This window comes from Microtus oregoni, unplaced genomic scaffold, assembly GCF_018167655.1.
Source record: "Microtus oregoni isolate MIOR12 unplaced genomic scaffold, Mior012 000005F_ref0000423, whole genome shotgun sequence".
In the NCBI taxonomy this organism is placed as follows: Eukaryota; Metazoa; Chordata; class Mammalia; order Rodentia; family Cricetidae; genus Microtus; species Microtus oregoni.
Genome location: NW_024543064.1, coordinates 18,919,990 through 18,944,141, shown reverse-complemented (window position 1 = coordinate 18,944,141; position 24,152 = coordinate 18,919,990). Strand labels below are relative to the sequence as shown.

The following is a 24,152-nucleotide window of genomic DNA, read 5'->3' as shown; positions in this document are numbered from 1 at the left end:
CCCCTAAGAGCTACAAGGATAGGAAACAAAGGCATGACAAGAGAGCGTAATTCACCAGGCAGTCGCCACAGTCTTCCCTACCGAGGTCAGCTCCTCTGGTGCCTAACAGAGGTCACACTTGCCTCTCATCAAGTCTTCCTCTGCTCCATCCTCGGCTGAGGCAAGTAAACTAGACACTAAGCGCTCGTGTTAGAGTGGGGAGGCTGGAACAGATTTTAGTCCAGCATCCAGCCTGTCACCATCAGGAGCAAGATGGACATCCAGGCTCCTGCAGGAAAGAAAGAAATGATTACGGGGGGCTAGAGAGATGGCTCAGAGGTTAAGAGCATTGCCTGCTCTTCCAAAGGTCCTGAGTTCAATTCCCAGCAACCACATGGTGGCTCACACCCATCTGTAATGACGTCTGGTGCCTTCAGAATATTGTATACATAATAAATAAATAAATAAATATTAAAAAAAAGAAATGATTACAAAATAGACTAAGGGGGGCTGGAGAGGTGGCACAGCAGTTAAGAGCACATAGCTCCTGCAGAGGTCCTCAGCTTGGTTCCCAGCACAGCAGTTAAGAGCACATAGCTCTGCAGAGGTCCTCAGCTTGGTTCCCAGCAGCCACATCAGACAGCTCACAGTAATCTGTAACTTCAGTCCCAGGGCAGTCGGTCACCTCTGACCTCCACGGATGCCAGCACTCACGTGCATATCACACAAGCATGTATACACAGAATTTAAAATAAAAATAAGTATTAAAAGTGGGATTTGAGGAGCTTTCAGAGTTTATGAGCCTTTTTAAATATTTCTTTTTATTCCAGTTATTTACTTATGTGTGCATGTTGTGGTGTACAGGTTGAGGTCAGAGGACATATTCTTGGGTTCCCTCTATCCATACATGGGTCCCAGGGATAGAATTCAGGCCATCAAGCTTAGCATCAAGTACCTGTACTCACAGAGCAGCCTCAGTTAGGAGTGTTATTAAATACACTGCTGTTTTTTCTTTTTCTTTGAGACACATGGTCCAGGCTGGCCTCAAAGTTGCTCTGTAGCCAAGAGTGGGCTTTAAACACCTAACTCTCCTGCTTGCACCTCCTAAGTGCCGGGATTCCAGGGTAAGCCACCACACCTGGCTTTATGTGGAGCAGGGTCTGCTATCTTGAACAGGCTGACTCAAAGCTTCTGGGCTCAGGCATGCTCCACGGTACCCAGGGCACTTGAAATCTTCAACCCTTACTCGGAATCATTTCTGGGTAGTTTCAGATTTTTTGAGACCGGATAAAGCAACAGCCTCACATTAATTCTGCCATATATTATTCCAGCTGAGAGAGGTTAATTGACTTCTTGGCCGCATAGCTCAGGAGAAGAAACAGCATGCAAAATGACCAGCAGCCTGAGCGTGTCACGTGAGAACTTACTTCACTAGAGCGGTCCTCTTGTACTAACCTGCTCTGCTCCTGCTGCTGGAGGCTCTGGGCTCTGCAACCACACGAGAAGAGAGGTTGGGTTCCAAGTGCCCCGGACATGGCCAGCACTCACCCACCATTCCACCGGGATTAGACAAAAAAGGCTGGCAGATTTTGGAAAACTGGGATTCAGAAGGATGAGATATCCTGGAATTCCCAAAAGCGTGGGATTTCCCAGTGAGGACAAAAGGACTCTTACAGACTAGAAAGGAGAGAGAGTACCGGGCCAGGAGTAATGACTAAAGAGAGCCTGGCGTGAAAGACAGCATGAGCAGAGTGGGTTGCTTGGCAGGAAAGGAGATAGAGTGTCTGAGTGTCTGAGTGGCTGGAGTGGTTAAGAGCACTGAATGCTCTCTCAGGGGATGCAGGTTCAATTCCCAGCACCCACAAAGTGACTCACAATTATCTGTGACTCCAATTCCAGAGGATCAAATGCCCTTTTCTGGCCTCGAGGGGACACCAGGCACACAGGTGGTCCACAGGCATACATGTAGACAAAACACTCATACACGTAAAATTTAAAAACATGTTTTAGAGAGACGCTGGAAATGAAGATGGCCCAGACCTGAGAGTGGCATGATGGGTTAGTGTTGCCAACCTGGCAGAATCTAGAGTCACCTGGAAGATGGGTCCCTTGGGCATGCCTGTGTGGAAGTATCTCGATTACATTAGTTGATGTGGGAAGAACCATCTTAATTGTAGTGAAGCCACCAGTTCTCTGGGCAGGGGACCCTGAACTGTTGAAAACGCAGAAAGTGAGTTTGAGCACTAGCGTGTGTTCCTGGCTCTCTGCTTCCTGGCTGCAGATGTGAGGCGAGAAAGCCAGCAATCCTGCTGCCATGATCCCCTGACACACTGCACGGGACCCTTGAACCATGAGCCACAGGAAACTTTAAGCTGCGTCCGTATGTGTGATTTCCCACAGTAACGGGCAGAGAAACTAAGATGAGCGCAAAGAGGCCAGGGTGGTTGCAAGGACTTGTCCAGAGAGAGGGAGAATGTGGGCTCAGAGAGGACTCTGGGTACAGGGCAAGCGTGTGAAGACATGAAGGTGAGGGGCGACTCAGTGGAAGCTCAGGGTCTCAGGACAACACATTAGGAAGGTCTTGGCAGAGGAGCTGGGGACGCCCTCCAAAGGTCCATCCATTGGAGAGGCCCAAATACGATCCACTTGCTACTGCCAGGTTCCAGACGGGTCCCAACTCGAGAGTCCCAGGGTGAATTTCTCCGCAGGGAATTCTTCCCACTACAAGACTGTAGGTGACAAGACAGTGTGGGGACGTTTTCCAGGACCTCAAAGACACGGGTTCCAGTACCCCACAACTCAAATAAGCTTTCCCATTTCCACCTACAAGATCTAGGGCTTCAAATGCTTTAAGTCTTCCCCAGCCCAGGCAGTCCCTGGAAAAGGAGGCCAGCACACAATCACATGACCACCCTGGGTCTAGTCCCGGCTGCATGGCTGGGCTTCAGGAACCCCACTCACCGGCTGGCATGGGCGGGACGCTTGCTTGTCACAGAGGGTCACTTGGGCGTGTAGGTAGAGCGTGTCGCTATTCAAGAATCGCGACAGAGTGAAGGCCAGTGTCACCTGTATGGAGGCTCCATTGTTCAAGTCCTGGAGCAGCCGGTCCCCGACTGGGCAGCTGTGGGGAGAAAGCCCTAGCGCTGATCTTTGGGACCAGGCTTGGGGTCCCAGGTGTCAACACGCAAAGTTTGATTTCGGCCACTTTAACGTGTTCTGTGTAATTGTGGGTGTTCCTGCTGAGAACTAACTTTACATAGATTAATTTCATTCCCACAACCATATTCTGAGGATGACCATACTTTTGACTGCTCCCATTTTTAAGTGTTTATTATCTTATGCCTGCCCATGTCTGTGCAGCAAGGAAGTACAGTACCCACGGAGGTAAGAAGAGGGTGCTGTTCCATAACCTGGAACTGGAGTTACAGATGGTTGTAATGCCATGTGGGTGCTGTGAACCCAACCCAGGTCCTCTGCAAGAGCAGCCAGTGCTTTTTAACTGCTGAGCCAGCTCTCCAGTCCCCTACCCTTCCCTTTCTTTTTTTAAAAAAGGAGGAAACTTAGGTTTGGAGATGTTAGGTAGGTCCTCAAATTTGGGCCAGGGTGTTCTAGCACGATGTTGGCCCCCGGTGGGAACCCCAGAACCTCAGGAATAGAGGAAAAGCTTATTACAGGCTAGAACAAATTCAAGAGTGTGTTTCGGGACCACACTGAGCATGTCCAGCCCTTGGTCACACTCAGCCCTCTGCTCTCATCTGTGCAGCGGAGGAAATAATCCTTCCTGGGATGCTCTGTGTGCTGATGAGCAATCCCTATGCTTCTACGAAAACTATTGTCAATATTATTGAAATTTGATATGGAAGTAAGACATTCTCTCTCTCTCTCTCTCTCTCTCTCTCTCTCTCTCTCTCTTTCTCTTCTCATTGTGAGTCAGGATATCAGGTATGCACAAGCTGTCCTGGCTCTATGTAGCTGAAGGCAGCTTTTACTTCTCAATCACCCTACATCTCCCTTCTTATCTCCCTTCTTATTGCTTAGGTTACAGGCATGCACCATCATACCCAGTTTTTATTTTATTTTATAATTATGTTTTTTAAAAAGGTCTTGCCATGCCAGGCAGTGATGGTGCACGCCTTTACTCCCAGCACCCAGGAGGCAGAGACAGGCAGATCTCTGTGAGTTTGAGGCCAGCCTAGTCTACAAGAGCTAATTTCAGGACAGGCTCCAAAGCTACAGAGAAACCATGTCTTGAAAATAAAACAAAATAGAACAAAGCAAAAAAATAGGGTCTTGCTGTCTTACTTGTCTAACCTGATATTCTAAGTAATTCCTCTGTCTCAGCCTCCCAAGTACTTGGATTTGGGGCATAAACCAGCACACCCGACTAAGAGGCTCAACTCTGACCCGACTGTGCTCAACACTGAACACCGTCACCTCCCATGCACCTGAACTGAGTCTTAGCTTCTCGTGTAAGATGCTAATCAAAATAGAACTATGTCACAGTGTGTGGTAAGATTTAAATTAATTGATAAGGGTGATGTGACTCAAACTACATCCAGCATGACATAAATATTATTTGTAAATAACTAAATTATTAGCTGTCATTAGCTATTCCATGTAGACTACTTCAATAACAACATAGCATATGGCACTCTGGCATGGTAATGCGATATTTCTAAATCTCATCATAGGTCCTCAATAACTGTCTGGGTGAACAAATAGAAGAAATGAATCTCACCTTTTGACTGTGAGATCTTGAGCAGGTTTTAATCTCCCTGGGCCTCAGTTTACTCATCTGTAAAATGCGGCTGAATGCATTCACTCAACCAGCATTTCCCAATCCCTTCCTTCCTCCCCCATTTTGTTTGCCAGAGATACTGAAAAGAATGGGGGGGAGGGTCTGTGCTCATGGGAACAAAGTACCTGCCTAAGTCACAGACCAAGAGCTGGAGCCTGATTGGTCCTTACCTCTCATTCACAAAATGATAGGTGGCCTTAGCCACTGTGTTGGAGAGATTGTCACTGGCAAAGACCTAATTAGCCACCAGCGCAAACCGGTCAGGATCACTGCTGGTGGATTTGAGGACCACGTAGAGGGGCATGCCCACGGGAGCTGCACGGTCCTGGAGTGGTTTGTGGAGTTGAAGGTCTGTGAAGACACTCAGGGTGATGACAGTCTCTCCAGTGCCAGGAATATGGATAATGCTGTATCCAAAGAGAAACAAGAGTGAGCCCTCAGAGGGAAGGGAGTGGGTAAAAGCGCCCTATTGTACAGCCCGAGGATCTGAGATCAAGCCCAGGCATAATGGCGTGCTTGTGAACTTACCACTAGAGAGACAGGCAGACCCACAGGGCTTGCTGGTCAACCAGGCTAGCCCTGCTTGATGAGTATGAGACCAATGGGAGATCCTGCCTTAAAGAATAAGGGAGGGAACTCTGCAAGGCAGCTTCCATGAGGTCACCATCTGCGGTGGGATGTTTGGGGGTCTCCAATAAATATAAAAGGAAGAAGCCGGGCGGTGGTGGCGCACGCCTTTAATCCCAGCACTCGGGAGGCAGAGGCAGGCGGATCTCTGTGAGTTCGAGACCAGCCTGGTCTACAAGAGCTAGTTCCAGGACAGGCTCCAAAACCACAGAGAAACCCTGTCTCAAAAAACCAAAAAACAAACAATTATATATATATTTATATTTATATATATATATATAAAGAAGAAAAGATGGCCAGGGAGGAGCAAACCTGGTCACCTTCCTCATGGACCACATAAACTATGAAGTGTCACATCATAGGTCCCCAGACCTTGGCAGGTATCTAACTTCATGGTAATTTATGTAAACAATCCATAACGCATCTCTTCCCAGAAGCATCCTGTTTCTCGGTCCATGTAAGAGATGCTTACATATGGTGGGTGAGTGTGGGGGCCGATTTCTCGAGAGTGTTGAGGCTTTGGCTAGATTCAAGGTAGCAGTGAGAACCTGGGGGTGGCCTAGCTGCAGAGACAGCTGGTGGGACGCAACTCACGGAATGGAGGCCTCCTGGTAGGAGACGAGCTTGCTGACGTTCACCACCAGGGGGTACGTACAGCTGAGGTGGAGCACTCTGGAGCCAGAGCCAAGGCGAGCCTGTTCAAGGTGCACATTCACAGAGTGCAGGGCATGGCTGACGTTGGTCTAGAAAAGACAGGTAGGTGAGCAGACACTACCCACAAGTCCCTGGGGTCAACACCTCCTATCCTCTCTGGCAACAAGGTGTTTATTTCAATAAAAGCTGTAGCCGAAGTTCTTTGAGCCTGGTTCTCTGGCTTGAACACAGCTCTCCTTTATTGGCCCCATTTTATAAAAGAGTAAAAGAAGGCTCAGAAAGGTTAAAAGATGTCCCCAGCAAGTGACAGCTTAAATCCAACAGCACTCTGACTCCAGGAACCATCACTTTATCCCCCGAGCCATGGTTCTAAGTTTCTTCTCTTGAGATGGGGTCTCATGTAGACCAGGCTGGTCTTTGTGACTATGTAGCTGAGGAAGGTCTTGAACTCCTGACATGTCTGGTTCCACCTCCCAAGTACCAGGATTAACAGTTTATGTCACAATGCCCAATGTCTATGGTGCTGGGAATTGAACTCAGAGTTGCCAATGGAGGTTCTTACTCCATGGTCCTAAAATGTTAATATTTATTTTATTTTACTTTATTTTGAGACAGGGCATTATGTAGCCCAAACTAGTGTCCAACTATGTACCCAAGGATGGTCTTGAACCCTCCCCTGCCTCTGCTTCCCAAGTGCTGAGCCTATCTGCACACACCACCGCATCTGGGCTGTTTTTATTTTTGGTGTGATAGTGTGGTGGTTGTTTTAAGAGAGCATTTTCAAGGCTTATTTTATTTTGAAAATCATGCACATGTGCGTACCCCTCTACCTGAATGAGTTTCACAGTGCAGGTTCCTGAAGAGGACAGAAGAGGGCGCCAGAACCTCTGGATCTGGATTTTAAATGATTGTGAGCTGCTGGCGCTGGTGCTGGGAGAACTCATGTCCTCTGCAATGTGAACTCTTTTTTTTTTTTTCTGAGACAGGGTTTCTCTGTGGTTTTGGAGCCTGTCCTGGAACTAGCTCTTGTAGACCAGGCTGGTCTCGAACTCACAGAGATCCGCCTGCCTCTGCCTCCCAAGTGCTGGGATTAAAGGCGTGCGCTACCACCGCCCGGCTGCAATGTGAAGTCTTAACTGCCCAGGAAGAATATCTTGCTCTGTAGCCCAGGCTATCCTGACACTTGCAATCCTCCTACCTTAGTTTTCTTAGTTCTGGGCTTATTGGTGCCAATTTGCATTTTTGGAATCTCTTGGGAAAAAAATAGGATCCCTGAGCTGTTAAGAATTCTAAATCTGGCCGGGCGGTGGTGGCGCACGCCTTTAATCCCAGCACTCGGGAGGCAGAGGCAGGCGGATCTCTGTGAGTTCGAGACCAGCCTGGTCTACAAGAGCTAGTTCCAGGACAGGCTCCAAAACCACAGAGAAACCCTGTCTCGAAAAACCAAAAAAAAAAAAAAAAAAAAAAAAAAAAAAAGAATTCTAAATCTGGGAGGCAAAGGCAGGCAGATCTCTGTGAGTTCGAGACCAGCTTGGTCTACCGAGCTAGTTCCAGGACAGGCTCCAAAGCCACAGAGAAACCCTGTCTCGGAAAACCAAAAAAAAAAAAAAAAAAAAAAAAAAAAAGAATTCTAAGTCTGGATGGCTGGTGGTGGCACACACCTTTAATCCCTGCACTTTGGAGGCAGAGGCAGGGGATCTCTGTGAGTTCGAGGTTAGCCTGGTCTACACAGCTAGTTTCAGGACAGCTCCACAATGAAACCCTGTCTCAAAAACAAAACAAAACAAAGCAAAAAACAAACAAGAGAGAGAGAGAGAGAATTCTAAGTTGGAGTTAGGTGTAATGATATCTATCTTAAACCCCATCATTGGGGAGGCAGAGGCCAACCTAGTCTACATAGAAAGTTCCAGGATATCCATGACCACATAGAGAGACTCTGTTTCTAAAACAAAACAAACAAAAAGAAAAAACTAAATCTGGGCCAGGTGTGGTGGTGCACACCTTTAGTGCTTACTGGGAGGTAGAGGAGGTGGAACTCTGTGAGTTCTAGGCCAGCCTGGTCTATATAGTGAGTTCTGTGCCAGCCAGGGCTACATAGTGAGAGTGTATCTCTAAATAAATAAATTAAAAATTAGTTAATTAAATTAAAAAAAGAATTCCAGGTTCTAGGGCTGGGGATGTATCTCAGTTTTAGAGTGTTTGTCTAGCACACATTAAGTCTCTCCAGCACTGAAAAGAAAAAAGAAAGAAAGAAAAAAGAAGGAAAGAAGAAGAAGAAAAAAAAGATGAGTTCTGATCAAGAGATGGGGCTTTAGGGGCACTGCTGTTGTTTGGCGGCATTCTATTATTTATGTGAATTACGTTGTCCTTATAAAACTAGTCTCTGAATGCTGGTGCAGGCATGTAATCCCAGGATTCAGGGGGCTGAGGCAGGAGAATTACCTCAAGTTCCAACTGTAATTTGGGAAAATCCCTTAGATTTTCTGAGCTATGGATTCCTCATCTATAATGAGAACTTCTCAAGATTAGAACCATTAAAAATAAATTGATAGACATGGCATTTGGACAGAAATCAGTAAAAAACTGCTTGTGCTTGCTCTTTTAAAGTGTTTCATGGCTGAGAGTTTGGGAACCAAGACCCCAATTCAGCAAATACAGCACAGGTAAAGGCATTCCCATTCTGGAGACAGATTGGCCATTTTCTTCAACAAGACTGATCTGATGGCTAAGATTTGAGACCACCCAAGACAAGAGTTACCCAACCTCTCCTGTCTCAGCTCAGTCTCCAGAGCTTTCCCCACCCCGTGCCTTCCCAACACCGCCCACAAGCTTCCTGGCCCCGCCCCCACAGTTTTCCCAGCTCTGCCCCAGGACTTTCCCCTTTCCCTAGAGTTGAGGGTCAGCTTACAGAGATGTGGAGTCCACAAGTTCCTTCCTTCTTCTCCAACTGAAAGACCTGGACCCGGCGACCCTGGTCTGTTGTATTGGTACTGGAACACCCCGAGAAGACATCTTTCTTCAGGACCCAGTGCTGATGCTTCAAGAAGCAGCTCCTCAGAGCCACCTCAATGACCTCTGGTTTGCAGCGCAGGGTCCCTATCTCCCTGGATAGTTCTGCACAGGAACAAGAGCCAGGGGCAGGGTCTCTTGAGGATCCTGGGATGATACCATGAGAAGGAATAATTTTCCTCAGGTGGGTGAAGAAGACGGGGGATATTTGCCCACTCTCCACTCCCTTAAATACAGCCAGCAAAATGGTTCAGTAGGTAAAGGCTTGCCATGGAGACCCGAGTTCAATTCCCAGGGCCCACAGAAAGGTGAAAGGAAAGGAGTGACTTCACAAAGCTGTCCTCTGACCTCTTCACCATAGCAAGTGTACCCCCAATACACACACACACACACACACAATGCACACATAATAATTGTTAAAATTGTAAACATGTCTGGGTGTGGAAGTGCATGCCTTTCATCCCAGCACTCAGGAGACAGAGGCAGGTGGATTTCTGTGAGTTTGAGGCCAGCCTGGTCTAAAGAGTGAGTCCAGGACAGCCAGGGCTACACAGAAAAACCCTGTCTCAACCCCCTGCCCCCCAACACACACACACATACAGATCTCACACATGTCTTGTAGGATCCTGATCCTGGCCCTCACAGGTCCTTAAGATCTCTTTTCCGAGAATTAGTGCCTGGGTCACAAAGCGTCTGCGGGAGCTGGGAAGGAGCTTTGCTGGCATCATTTGATCTCCAGTGCCACATGACAGGGCTTGATGGCGGCTGCCTGTAATCCCAGAATTTAGGAGGCAGAGGCAGGAAGATCAGGAGCTGAAGCTCGTCTTGTCTTCAGTGGTCAGGGCAACTCTGGACTAAGAGACCTTGACTAAACAACAAAGCTTGCGGGGGGGGGGGGGGGGGGGGGGGGGGGGAGGCTCCCATCTTGGAGCCAGGTAGCCTGAGGGTTGGGCAGTGGACACAGGAATAGAAGAAGCCCGGAGGCAGAGCCAGAAAGGTAAAAAGAAAAGGAGGAGGTGGCTCCGTGTTCCTGCAACACTCTTCAATTTTCAACCCCCAGGGAACCAAGGAAGCCTGGTCTGGGCCTCAGTGAAAGAGACTGACGTTAGCGAAGGCAGCTGGTGTCTCTAACTTGTCTGGCAAGATTGGGGTTTCAAGGGGTTAATTTGTTTATTCCCCAATTTTTCTCTCATTCCAAGCTGGACGCTAGAACCTGGTGTGTGTGTGTGTGTGTGTGTGTGTGTACCAAAGCTGGGCGTGTCATATATACCTGTAATCCCTATCAGTACCTGGACAGCAGTTCAGGCCCTGGGGGCTGCAGGCTGGGGGTGGGGCAAGGTAGATGGTCTCATCTGCTCAGCCAACTCTGAATGGACTCATATTCCATGCTCATGTCTTACCAGCTTCTTTGGACAGGGTTCTGCTGAGCCTTCTCGGAGTTCCCTGACTGCACTCGTCCTGGCCAGTTATCTGGTTCATTCATACGTGTTATTCATGTTATTTACATATTTACATCCATGCACATAAATTAAAATCAGTGAGAAAGAGGAGGAGGAAGAGAAGCAGCAGCAATAGACTTCCTGGAAGGATTATTCAGACTTGCCCAAGTGGGAATAGTAGCTCTTGTTGCACATACAGCCTCTGGTGCTGTCTAGATACTCATCCAAAGCAGAGGCACCACCCCCTGGACCACTACTTTGGCTTGAGCTGGGGGGTGCTGGACTGGTCCCAATTATAGTGGAGGATTTGGTTGTCTCTGAGCCGTTATGGACGAGACCTGTGGGATGTTCAGGTGACTGGGCTGTACCAGTGCCTATGCTTGAGTCTGTCTGTGCTGGCTGGGAAGGCGTCTGTGTCACAGAGCTGTGTGGGTCTGGTGGTTTGCTTGTTGTGGGGGTTGTCACTGGGGTTGGGGGTACAGCTGCAGTGTCTTTTTCCTGAGTCTCAGCTGTGGCTGTGCTGAGAACAGTTGTCCTCAGGGAGGCTGTGGTGGGTGTTGAAATAGGAAGCGGCGGGGCTGCGTTCCCAGCACCCCGGCCGCCTGGCTAGCTTATGCTCCGAAATAATTACACGGAAACGGTATTCTTTTAAACACTGCTTAGCCCATTTCTATCTAGCCTCTTCTAGGCTAACTCTCGCACCTGGACTAGCCCATTTCTAATATTCTATGTAGCACAGCTAGGTGCGCTTACCGGGAAGATTCTAGCCTACGTCCACAAATAAATAAAGGGCACAAAGATGGAAAATAGACAGAGAATTTTGATACTGTATGCTATTATGCTCTCTTTGAATTGTTTAAATGCTGAGGAAGGAGCAACAGATGCCAAAAGATATTTGTTTATAAATGCTGCTGAACTAATCCAACATAGATATTTTGAAAATGCCTTGAATTTGAAATTTGGATCTAAGGACATGATGCTTTGGAAAGGAGTTTCTTATTTTGTTTTCACAGAGGATGAGACCCTGTTCATTTCTTCTATTCCGATTTGGTATGATGGACCACGCCCTCCTGAAGGGTTGGTGTGAACACCTTCAGAAAATTGCTTCGCTCAACTGCCAACTGAGATGAAACTAGCACACAGGTTATATCATGAAAGACCTAATTAACAACGCCCCCATTCAGCAGGAAGCAGTTTGGAGAGAAAAAACTGCGCCCATATTCCCAAATATGGTTTATAAACGTTCTTTAACATTTAAAGGGGGATATGATATAGATATGAATAATTTGCATTAGTATAGATTTTGCTTTATTGATAGAAATTTAAGGTCAATTTTGTTATATGTATATGCATATTTCTGCTATTGATTAAGATATTGTGATTGTGTAGTTCATTTAAAAATGTAATGTATAATTAGAAATATAGATTGTTAATAGATAATCATAATAGTCAAGTTTGTAGTCATGTTAGTTAAGATTTTCTAGATGTACATAGATATATTTTAGTTAGGCATTCTTCATATTTTTCAAAGATTATAGAATATGGCATTTTAAATGTTTTAATAACTTAGGACTTTTCATGACAATGAGACACTCTGCTCCTGGCAGCACCAATCTACTTCAAGAAGAAGATGGGCATCAAAGAGGATCCTTATGGAGTTTGATAGCCATTTGGGCAAGAAACTGTTCTTGCCTGGACTATTGCATAAACTGGACACAGAGAACCCACAGAGAGAGGACTACTGAACTTGCCTAAAGGTGAGATGATCTTTCGGGGTTCCTGATTCATGAAAGAGTCTGTGAGACATTCTGCCGGACACAACAGATAGTGACTGAACTGACTTTGAAATGTCCTGCTTCATGGAAATGTCTCTGGATACCATGGGCCTGTAGGCCGAAGATGGATGCCCCAACGGTACGGAGGAACTTTGGGTGACTGTCCAGGCAGCGAGATGTCTCTGTCATTTCTAGAGTTTTAAAAGTTGCTTTTTTCTTGTTTGCTTGGGTAATATTGTATCTTTCTGGAGTCTTTGATGGAGTTAAGAATAGTTAGTTATAGTTATAATTTTCCTTAGTTATGATAAAGATTATTGTAATTTTTACTTGATAACTGTTTTGTTATATGTAATTTTGCTATGTTAAAGTTAAAGCCTTCCTTTCTTTTTGTTTAAACAGAAAAAGGGGAAGTGATGGAGGAAGGTCATTGGTTAAAAAAATAAAGAAACTGCTTGGCTGGCCCTCATAGGTTAGAACATGGGTGCTTACTCCCATGGGTGGAGTAAGCAGAACAGAATGCTGGGAGGAAGAGGAAGTGAACTCAGACTCAACAGCTCTCCTCTCAGGAGCAGACGCCTCAGAGAGACGCCATGCTCCTGGCTCCTGGGCAGACACATGCGATGAAGCTCCGACCCAGGATGGACGTAGGCTAGAATCTTCCCGGTAAGCGCACCTAGCTGTGCTACATAGAATATTAGAAATGGGCTAGTCCAGGTGCGAGAGTTAGCCTAGAAGAGGCTAGATAGAAATGGGCCAAGCAGTGTTTAAAAGAATACTGTTTCCGTGTAATTATTTCGGAGCATAAGCTAGCCATGTGGGCAGCCGGGGTGCTGGGGACGCAGCCCCGCTGCTCCTAATTACAACAGGTGGGTAAACAGGTGTTTGTAACTGCCATGGTTGTCGTGGGTAAAGGTTCGTGTGTGTCCCTGGCTTTGTCCAACATTGATGAGGGTGGTGTTAAAGATAACTTCTCAGGAGCAGTGGGTATTGAAGATGTCTTCATGGTCCTGTCTGTGTCCCCGGAGCTTGGAGACACTGATGATTCCGTTCCAGTGCCAGTGGACTTTGGTGATGACGGAGTTGTGTCTAGAGCCCTGCCAGCATCAGGGGTCATCTGTGCAGAATGGGAAGGCGTCTGTGTCACAAAGCTGCGCGGTGGGTCTGGTGGTTTGCTTGTTGTGGGGGGTGTCGCTGGGGTTGGGGGTACAGTTGCAGTGTCTTTTTCCTGAGTCTCAGCTGTGGCTGTGCTGAGAACAGTTGTCCCCAGGGCGACTGTTGTGGGTGAAGAGGTGTTTGTAACTGCCATGGTTGTCGTGGGTAAAGGTCCGTGTGTGTCCCTGGCTTTGTCCAGCGTTGATGAGGGTGGAGTTAAAGCTGACTTCTCAGGAGCAGTAGGTGTCCCAGTTCCGGATGTTGGGATGGCGTCCTCTGGTGTGCTTAATATTTTTAATGCCATTGAAGGTGTTGCCATGGTCCCGTCTGTGTCCCCGGAGCTTGGGGGCACTGATGATCCCGTTCCAGTGGACTTTGGTGGTGATGGAGTTGTGTCTAGAGCCCTGCCAGCATCAGAGGTCATCTGTGCTGGCTGGGAAGGCGTCTGTGTCACAAAGCTGCGCGGTGGGTCTGGTGGTTTGCTTGTTGTGGGGGTTGTCGCTGGGGTTGGGGGTACAGCTGCAGTGTCTTTTTCCTGAGTCTCAGCTGTGGCTGTGCTGAGAACAGTTGTCCCCAGGGCGACTGTTGTGGGTGAAGAGGTGTTTGTAACTGCCATGGTTGTTGTGGGTAAAGGTTCGTGTGTGTCCCTGGCTTTGTCCAGTGTTGATGACAGTGGAATTTGATTCAGTTGTGGGGTCTCAGCTGAAATGGCCAAGCTGAATAAAACTGTGGTTTTGGATGTCACTATCGATTCCTTTACTGCAGAGGTCATTGTGGAATCTGACAGTGACATGCTCTTAGTGACTGTCATGGCAGGGGTGTGTACCGTTGATGTCATCTGTTCTGTGGGCCCTGCTGTGCCTCTGCTCTGGGGTGACGCTGGAAGAGTAGGTGATGTCATCTGATCTTGTGACTTAGATGTCGGTGTCTCAGTCACTGACGAGCTGTTGGGTTCTTCTGTGGAGTCGTGGCCTTTCGTACTGTGAGGCAGACTTGAACTTGTAGATGGATAGGGCAGACTTCTGTTACTCACCGAGCTCTCTGTGGAGGGTGAGTCTGAGGCAAGCACCCAGACTGAATCACCACCTACAGAAATGACAACAGCAGCAAAAATAAAGACACCAACCACCATGCCTTCCTTTCCCCCCAGTGCTCTGCCTCCAAGTCTCCTACTGAGGACATCTAGTGAAAACAACAGCTACGTTAGTCCATGTAACGAGCTCGCACACGCACTTTCTCTTCGGGTCACAGATGCTTCAGGAGCTCCCAGTTACCATTCAGACTTGGTTAAGTTCAAGAACCACACCACACACAACCAGTCCTGAAAATGGCACAGAAATGGCACCAAGAAACCCCAGTCACAAAGATATGAATCTACATGAGCTTTGCCAAGGAGCACAAGAAGAAAAGGCCTGAAGAAGATGCAAGGCAGACGGGCAAAGGCCATGGGCACACGTGCAGAGGCCAGCAAGGCCCCAGTGAAGCCCAAGGTGGTGAAGGCCAAGGGCCCCAGCCGCAAACTCAGCCATCTGGCTTTCATTGCTCACCCCAAGCTTGGAAGTCAGATTAGAAGCTACATGGCCAAGGGGCGTCGACTCCAAAAACCAAAGCCCAAGGTTCAAACCAAGGCAGAGGCCTCAGCTCCAGCTCAAGCTCCCAAAGGTGCCCAGGTCCCTGTGAAGGTCCCAAAATAAAGGTTTCTGTTTGCCAATGTGAAGACAGACGGACTGGCGTGACACACCTATGCACTATTCACAGATGGTCAGGAACCTCCACTGTTTTTACAAACAAACTTGAGGCAAGATCTGTTAAAAAAAAAAAGGAAAAGAAAGAGAGAGAGAGAGGGAAGGAGGGAGGGAGGGAGGGAGGGAAGGAGGGAGGAAAGAAGGAAAAAAAGAGAAAATGAAAAGCTCACACTGTTATGTGCCGGCGCTCCCCTGATGGGTTTCAGATGCTGGCTGAGGAGCTTACTGTGGCCACTTTCCTAACTGCCTTTGAAATACTCACCCTCCAACCCAGGCACAAGTGTAGCTCTCGCTCATCAAAGGAGCTTTTTATGCAGCAGATGGACACCGTTACCAGAAAGTCACAACCGGGCCAGAAAGTCACAACCGGGCAAAATGCAGAGAACTGACCTTGGAGTGCCCAGCCCCAGTGGCTGCACCTGAAACACACCCCTTTACCCAAGGCCAGAGAGGAGGGTGCAGAAAGATTGGAAAGTGTCTACTCGAGACAAGGTCTTCAAAACAACAAAAGGACACAAAGTGAAATAAGGAGGAAGGGTCTGGGAGGAGGGAGGGAGGGGAGGTGACATGGGCTATAAAAGTCTCAAAGAATAAAGCTCTTAATTTTTTAAACTGCTGCATGCCAGAGAGAGGAGAGTTTGTAACTGCGTGCAAGTCTCATTCAGTTAACAGCTACTCCAGGGTGGGTGAGAATCCGGTTAGCAAATGTGGAAACCGGTTCTGCTTTAGTTTTGCAGTGCGGAAATCAAACTCAAGGCCTTGTGTACATTAGGCAAGTGTTCTTTTTTATTGGTTGAGACAGGATCTCACTAAGAACCTAAACTGGCCTGGGGTCTGTGGCCACCTTCCTGCCTCTGCCTCCTAAGTTCTGGGGTTGTAAGGTACTTGGCACCGTGACCAGCTTTTTGGGTTGTTGCTTTTGTTGTTGTTGTTTTGGTTTGGTTTTGGTTTTTTGAGACAGGGTTTCTCTGTGGCTTTGGAGCCTGTCCTGGAACTAGCTCTTTTAGACCAGGCTGGCCTCAACTCACAGAAATCTGCCTGCCTCTGCCTCCCGAGTGCTGGGATTAAAGACCTGTGCCAGCATTGCCCAGCTGGGTCGTTGTTCTTTTCACTTGAACTTACCTCCAACTTTCCCCACATAACCAAGAGTGACTTTGTATTTTTTGTTCCTCAACTTCCACCTTCCAAGTGCTGGGATCACCGCGTGTGCCAATCATGCCTCTTGTTTTCTTTTCTTTTTTTTTTTAAATTAGTGTGTGCATATGTGTATGTGCCCCTGCGCAATTTCTTCCTCTGAAAATCGTCTGTCAGTTACTCTAGGCCTTAGTTGGTTGCTTCAAAATTGCAAATGAGACTTTGGGTGACTGCTCAGGCAGACAGTTGTCTCTGTCATCTACTGCACATTTCGGAAGCTCCTTGATTGCACTTCCTGCCTACTCAAGTAATATATTATCTTCCTTCTCGGGTCTTCAGTGGGGTTGAAGATTCGATAGTCATAGCTACTGTCCTCTTATGATCTATCCAAGCCATTTCCAATACAAGATTTAGACTCCTGAGGATAGAATGTTTAATAATAAAACAGTAGGATATGTTCCTTGCTTAATATTGTTTATGCTGGTTGTAATTCTAACTTTATACTTGATATCTGTTCCTAGTATACATAGTTTTGTATTGGGTTTGGAACTCTATTATTTAAACAAAAGGGGGAGGTGCTGTGGGAGCTCCTTCAACCAATAGCCTTTAAGATACCAGCCCACTTGGACGTGATCTCTTATACTATAAATGCAGCTGTATAGCATGGATTTGCTCTCTTTCTTCAGGTTCTTGTTTCTATCTGCTAGATTCGGTTCCTGTTCCCTGTTCGTGTGGAGGACTGTGATCTAGGACTGTAATCTGTGAGTCTACCCCTAAATAAATAACCCCTTATTATACGTAATTCTGAACTAGTGTGGGATTATTTCCTCTCTACCATATGTACATGGTTTCTTGGGTTTGAACTCAGGTTATCAGGCTAGGCAGCAAGTGATTTTATCCACCAAACCACTGAACCAACCATTCCTACTTTGTATCTAGTTACTTATTTATGTATTATTTGAGACGGGGTATTTCTATGTATCACAAGTTGGCTTCAAACTATGTAGACCAGGCTGAGCTTCAAACTCATAGATATTCGCCTGCCTCTGCCTCCTGAGTGATGGGATTAAAGGCATGTGCCACCATATCCAACATTTTATGTGTACACATGTTTTCCTGTATGTATGTGCACCGTGCATGTGCAGTGTTCTTAGAGACGAGAAAGGGGCATTGGAACCCCTGGAACTGAAGCTACAGACACTTGTGAGTCCCCATATGGGTGCGTGCTGGGAACCAAATCCAGGTCCTCTCCGAGAGCACCAGTGCTCTTGTGGCTGAGCGGTCTCTTCAGTCCTCTATGTTGTTTTCATGCTGGATTTATTCCTTATTTAATATGTTTGTGTGTTTTGCCTGCATGTATATGTGTGCCTGGTGCCGTTGGTGGTCAGACGAGGGTGTCAGCTCCCCTGAGACCCGCACACACGCTGAACCCACAGGCGGCTGTGGATGCTGGGAACTGAACCCAGGACCTCTGGAAGAGCAGTCTCCACGCTCTTAACCACTGAGCCATCTCTTCTCCAGCCCTGCTGTGGTTTTTGGTTTTGTTTTGTTTTTATTTGTTTTTGTTCATTTGCCTCATGTGTATAGATGTTCCACTTGCTTGTATGTCTGTGCACCGTGCGTATGTCTGGTGCCCATGGAAGCCAGAAGAGGGTGTTGGATCACCTGAATTAAAGTTACAGATGATTGTGGGCCACCTAGAGGATGCTGGGAATCAAATCCAGGTCCTTTACAAGAGTAGCAGCCAGTGCTCTAAACTGCCGAGCCATCTCTTTAGCCCCTACTTTTTTATTAATTTTTCATTTATTTTACATACCAACCACAGTTTCACCTCCCTCTTCTATTTTTTTTAAAGATTTATTTATTTTATTAAAGATTTATTTATTATGTATACAGTGTTCTGCCTGCATGTATGCCTGCATGCCAGAAGGGGGCACCAGATCTCATTATATATGGATGTGAGTCACCACTCAGGACCTCTAGAAGAACAGCTAGTGCTCTTAACCTCTGAGTCATCTCTCCAGCCCTATGGGCTTGTATTAAACAAAGTAGAATAAATAAATCTTTATTTAAAAAAAAAGACAAGGCCTTAAAAAGCCTACTTTGTATACAGGGCTAGCCTTGAACTCACTGTGAGCCCAGGGTGGCTTTAAATTCCCTATGGTCTCTGTCACTGAATTCCTTCTTTTACTTTGTTGAGACAGGCTCTTACGTATCTGAGGCTGGCCAGACTACATGGCAGAGGCTGACCTTGATCCTCCCGCATCTACCTCCTGAGTGCCCACCGAGACTGGCTTTCCGTGTTTGATTTCTTGATAACTTGTTTGAACTTAGTTGAACTAGAGGCTCAGTGGTTAAGAGCACCGATCCCCAAAACACCCACATTCAGTTATGAGCATCCACATGGTGGTCCACAACCATCTGTAAGTCTAGTCCCAGGTGGGCTAACACCCTCTTCTGAATGCCAAGGGCACCAGGCACACACGTGTTGTGTTGGACATACATATATGCAAGCAAAAACACTCATACACATTAAATAAATAAATAGATAAATCTAAAACTAAAGCAACATGGGGGCTGGAGAGACCGTTTAGCCGGTAGGAGCACTGTCTGCTCTTCTCGAAGACTTGGATTTGGTTCCCAGCGCTCACAAAAGTGTTACGCAGAATAATGCAAGCAGGCTGGGGACACAGCTCAATGGGAGAAAGTTTGTTTTGGTAACCTTGAGGCCTTGGCTTCAATCCTTAGTAACATATACACCAGTGGTTCTCAACCTTCCTGAAGCTGCAGCTCTTTAAACCCAGTTCCTCACGTTGTGGTGACCCCCCCCAACCCTAAAATTATTTTTGTTGCTACTTTATAACTGTAATTTTGCTACTGCTATGAATCATAATGTAAATATCTGTGTTTTCTGATGGTTTTAGGTGACCCCTGTGAAGGTTATTTGACCCCCCCCAAGGGGTCGTGACCCACAGGTTGAGAACTACTGACACACACAAAAGCCAGATGTGGTAGCAGATACCTATATTCTAGCACCTGGGAAGCAGGGGAGGTGTGCCTTGAAGCAAGTTTGGGGCCAGCCAGGGCTACATAGCAAGACCCTGTATCAAAACACAAAGAACAAACAAAACCCCCAACAAACTAAGCTGGGCATATGGGATAAACTTTCAATCTCAGCATGGGGAGGCAGAGGCAGGCGTATATCTGTGAGTTCCAGGCTAGCCTAATCTACAAAGTAACCCTTTCTCAAACAAATAAAGCAAAAACAAAGTAAACCACCCCCAACAATTTTACTTCTTAAATTTTTTTTTTCAACGCAGCCATGGGTAAGATGGTTTATTAAGTAAGAGTGATGCCTGAGTTTAATCCCTGTATCCCAGTAGAAGAGAACTCACTCCTGAGGTTTGTCATCTGACTTCCTTCACCATGGTGCACTCCACCCCAACACACACACACACACACACACACACACACACACACACACACACACACACGGTGGGGAATGATAATAGTGGTAGTCATAACAATATATTTTTAAAAATCATATCACTTGACTTCTGTAACTGAACCATGATGATGCACTCTCAGCCTGTTCTCTCTCTCTCTCTCTCTCTCTCTCTCTCTCTCTCTCTCACACACACACACACACACACACACACACTAAAATAAACATGTTTTAAAGCACTGGTGGTTATGGATGCTCAGCATCTTTCCCTCTCATTTGTCCAGAGTGTGGAAATGATACGCTGTTTTTTCACTGAGGTGACGCCTGCTATTTCTAGAAAACAGATCGTGGAAACTAAGGCTGAAACAGGGAAGGCATCCCTCCAAGGTCACACCCCAAGGAAGTGGTGATGCTGCATTTGAAACCAGACCATCAGACCCCTCACTCTGCTTTCTCAACTGCGCTATGAAGCCCTACAAAAACATCACCCAATTTCCAAGGCTCAGCTGGCCACTCTCCCTTGAGAGGAAAGGCCTCACACACATGCTGAACTAGATCCCCAGGGCACCTTGCTCTTTCCCCTGGGCAATGGGCAGAAACGGGCCATCACCTGATGCCCTGCTCTAGATTCCTAGCAATTACCCGAGGGCTGATTCAGGTGCTAGCCCTCCTTCCCGTCAGTACTCTGAAGAGGCACTGGCCTGCCCCCCCTCCGGACCCACCTCTACTCTGACATCTTCCTTGTGTACAGAGCTGAGGGGTCCACACAGGGCAGCAGCTGCCTGGGATGCTTACAAAGAGTAGGGAGGCTTGGAGTGGGGACTGATTCTATGATATATTTCTTTCTCTTTCTTTTTATTTCTTAACAAAACTTTATTCAAAATTACAACTAAAGTGTACCCACATAAATTTTGCAGGGTATATTTCACTGGGAATGAAATTTAAATATTCTTTTTGTGAGACAGTCTCCATCATTTGAACATAACTGTAAATCTATATAATGTGAGTCCTATAAACATACCAAGGAACTTTTAATATTTTTTAATTTTATTTTTTAAGAAAACAAACTATCTTTTTTTTTATTTTATATGCAATCTCAGTTCCCACTCCTTCCCCTCCTTCCTTTCCCTCCACCTCCCTCACTCCCTCATCCACTCCTCAGAGAGGGTAAGGCACATTGCTTTGGGGAAGGTCCAAGGTCCTCCCCACTATATCTAGCCTGAGCAAGGTATCCATCCAAAGAGAATAAGTTCCAAAAAGCCAGTACAAGCACGAGGAATAAATTCTGGTGCCACTGCCAGTGGCCCTGCAGTCTGCCCCAGCCATACAACTGTCATCCACATTCAGAGGGACTAGTCTGGTCCTATGCTGGTTCCTCCCCTGTCCGGCCAGAGTTGGTGAGCTCCCATTAGCTCAGGTAAGCTGTTTCGGTGGGTGTCCCCATCATGGTCTTGTATTTCTTGTGTGACCTTGTGGCTGGCATTCCACCCCTTGCTCTGGTCTCCATGGCTCACTCAGCATAGTGAGATTCCTGGGCTCAGAATTAGAGGAGCCACAACAGCCCAGGCTAACAGGGCAGGTGGCTTGTTAGAGGGACTTAGGTTTGTATCTGCAAGGAGAGCTATCTCCATTGGCTTCGAATGCATGCTTTTTTTTTTTTTTCCTTTTGGATTTTTTTAGACAGGGTATTCTATGCTCACCTTGACACCTGGATCCTCCACTTCCGCGGGGCTGGGATCACGGACGTGAACTAGCACACCTGATCTGACTTTATGCTTTTTCTAAGCAGACACCCTGTTGCTCTGTCCCTATGCAGGAGTCCATCTTTGCCCACTGACGTGCCACACCGAGCTAGCATTCTGCAACCAGCACATCGCCGTGCTGTCGTCCGGTCGGCTGGCTTACTTCTGTACCACCACACTAACACCACATCATCCGTCACTTTAAAGGATGGGGCAGTATTTGGTGGGCAGGTGGGAGGGCTGGAGACACAGCTCACAGAGAAAAGCACTTGCTGCTCTTCCACAGGACCCAAGTTCTGTCCCCAAATGCCTGTGTCACATGGCTGACGATGCCCTATAACTCTGGCTTCGGGGGGCTTTGACACCTTAGTAATAGTTTGGTTTTTTTTTTTTTTTTTTTTTTTTTTTGAGACAGGGTTTCTCTGTGGCTTTGGAGCCTGTCCTGGATCTCGCTCTGTAGACCAGGCTGGTCTCGAACTCACAGAGATCCGCCTGCCTCTGCCTCCCGAGTGCTGGGATTAAAGGCGTGCGCCACCATCGCCCGGCCTTAGTAATAGTTTGGACTTTCAGTGGACTGAGGGCCTGGGATTTGGGACCCTGGTACCTTCCCCTACTCTTCTCTGTTTTCTGTAAGGCCATCAGTCTGATGCCTGACCCTCCCATCTCCCCAGGGCTGGGATTACAAGCATGTACCACCACACTTGACCTGACTTTATGCTTTTCCCAAGGGGGGTCAACCAATTGCTCTTCAGGCTTCTTCATACACACGCACACACACGCGCACACATGACACACACAGTATCGCAGATATTGTTGACCTCTGTTCTTTTATGCTATTTGTTGTTTTTTACTTTTTTAATTCTTTGAGACTGGAGCCTAGGCTGACTTTGAATTTCTGATCCTCCTTCCTCTGCTCCCCAAGTGCTGGGATTCCAGGTATGTGCTAACACAATCAGCTTCCCTCTGTCCTTTCTTACACACTAGAGTCAACTGATTTTAGACTATAAGCCCCTATTGGGATTTTAGTTGGGTATAGGCCAAAATTTCAAATTTGGTGAAAATCTTCATGGTGACTGAGATTCCTTGCCTTTAGCGATGGAGTATCTTAGACTCTGGAGTCAGACCTGTGTGATTGGGAGGATGTGGAAATAGATAGGTGACTGGAAGCCCCAGTTTCTATGGCGGCAAAGCAGGGATGCTAACAGTGCCTACTTCACTGTGACCCTGTGAGTCTTAAGGCCAGGGGAGCCATCACGCAGTGCTCGGCACAGGCACAGTGGACCCCGCTCTTGGAGTCATCGCTCTCCCACCCGCTGCTGTCACCATACCTACTGATGTGTGTTTCTTCATTGCTTTATCATAGAGGCTCCTGTCCCTGGTCAAAGTTGTGGACCTGAGGAGCTGCTGGTGCACAGAGTGTGGCCTGTATCTTCCCTCATGCTGATCTAGGAACTCAGAACCCAGAATACCTTCCTTTCTCAAACTGTGAGGCAGCAGACGGCTGGTCTTCGTAGAGAAAGGCAGAGCAGCTAGGCTGGAACACCTGAGCCCTCAGCCTGCAGGAACAGCCTCAGCTATTAACCTGCCACAGTGAAAACCCAGCTATTAGCCTGCCCAGATGGGAAGGACAGACAGAAAGACAGAGGAGAAGACAGACGGGATGGAGCAGGCCGACAGACAAAGATAGCGCTCTGCAAGAGATGCAAGGGAGAGGCCAGAGGCGCAGAGGTCATTCTGTTTTTAAAACTCCCTGGCGCCTCTACCCCACACCCTTTAGACAGCTGAAGAGGTTAGTTAGGGAGTGGCTGAGCTTCCCTTGGCGACCAGAGAGGTATTACCTGCCTTTTTAGCACTTTCTTCCCGTCTCTGGCCAGTCAGAAAAGAAGCTACAAGTGGAGGATGGAAAGGAGGTTGGGTATTTACTGGGCAGGTTGAAGGCTCTGTCCCTACTTAGGAGCAGCAGAAGCAGCAGAAACCAGTGGCTGCCCATGTCCATGCTGATGGATGGTCCTGGGGGTGTTAGGGAGGAGCTCTGGCCCAAACAAGGGGACAGACTGCAAGACAGAGTGGTATTGCTGCCACCAGTGCCACCTCTCTGCCTGTTGTCCAGACTGCCCGTGGGCCTCAGGGGGCTTTTTAGTTAGAACCTATGCTGATGCAGTCAGGGGCGGGGTGAGGCAGTGTTTCCCATCAGCTGCAATCAGTGAGCCTCTAGGGACTGCAGTGCCAACTAGTGAATATCCCAAGGCCCTAGGCGTCAGCCTTTCCTGAATAGCAGGGCAGAACTCTGGGCCACATAGCGTCCCCATCAGCACCAGCAGAGTGTCTGAGGGTCAGGGATATTGATCTTCCACTGTCTGGGTTTCCAACTGACACTTGAGAATCCAGATCGTCTGCCTATGCTGATTCAGCTTTCTTTGGGGTAGTCTCAATGAGAATGGCCCCCATAGGTTCATGCGTTCGAATGCTTGGTCCCTAGTCAATGGAACCATTTGGGAAGGATTAGGAGGTGTGGCCTTGTTGGAGGAGGTGTATTAGTGGGGGTGGCTTTGAGATTTCAAAAGCCTTGCTAGGCAGTGGTGGCACATGCCTTTAATTCCAGCACTCGGTAGGCAAAGGCAGGTGGATCTTTGAGTTCAAGGCTAGCCTGGTC

The 24,152-nt window shown here is 47.4% G+C and overlaps 1 protein-coding gene and 1 pseudogene across 1 annotated transcript; one reads left to right on the top strand and one right to left on the bottom strand.

The window, feature by feature from the left end:
• Positions 1–215: 215 nt before the first annotated feature.
• Positions 216–14,244, bottom strand: LOC121447966 (uromodulin-like 1). Its single transcript, XM_041651363.1, is given in 9 exon segments — positions 216–268; positions 1,435–1,475; positions 2,602–2,708; positions 2,941–3,100; positions 4,948–5,184; positions 5,999–6,147; positions 8,967–9,172; positions 10,671–10,970; positions 13,455–14,244. Coding segments are annotated over 9 exon segments (2,043 nt in total).
• A 319-nt stretch (positions 14,245–14,563) lies between these two features.
• Positions 14,564–15,127, top strand: LOC121448675 (annotated as a pseudogene).
• The last annotated feature ends 9,025 nt before the right edge of the window (positions 15,128–24,152 follow it).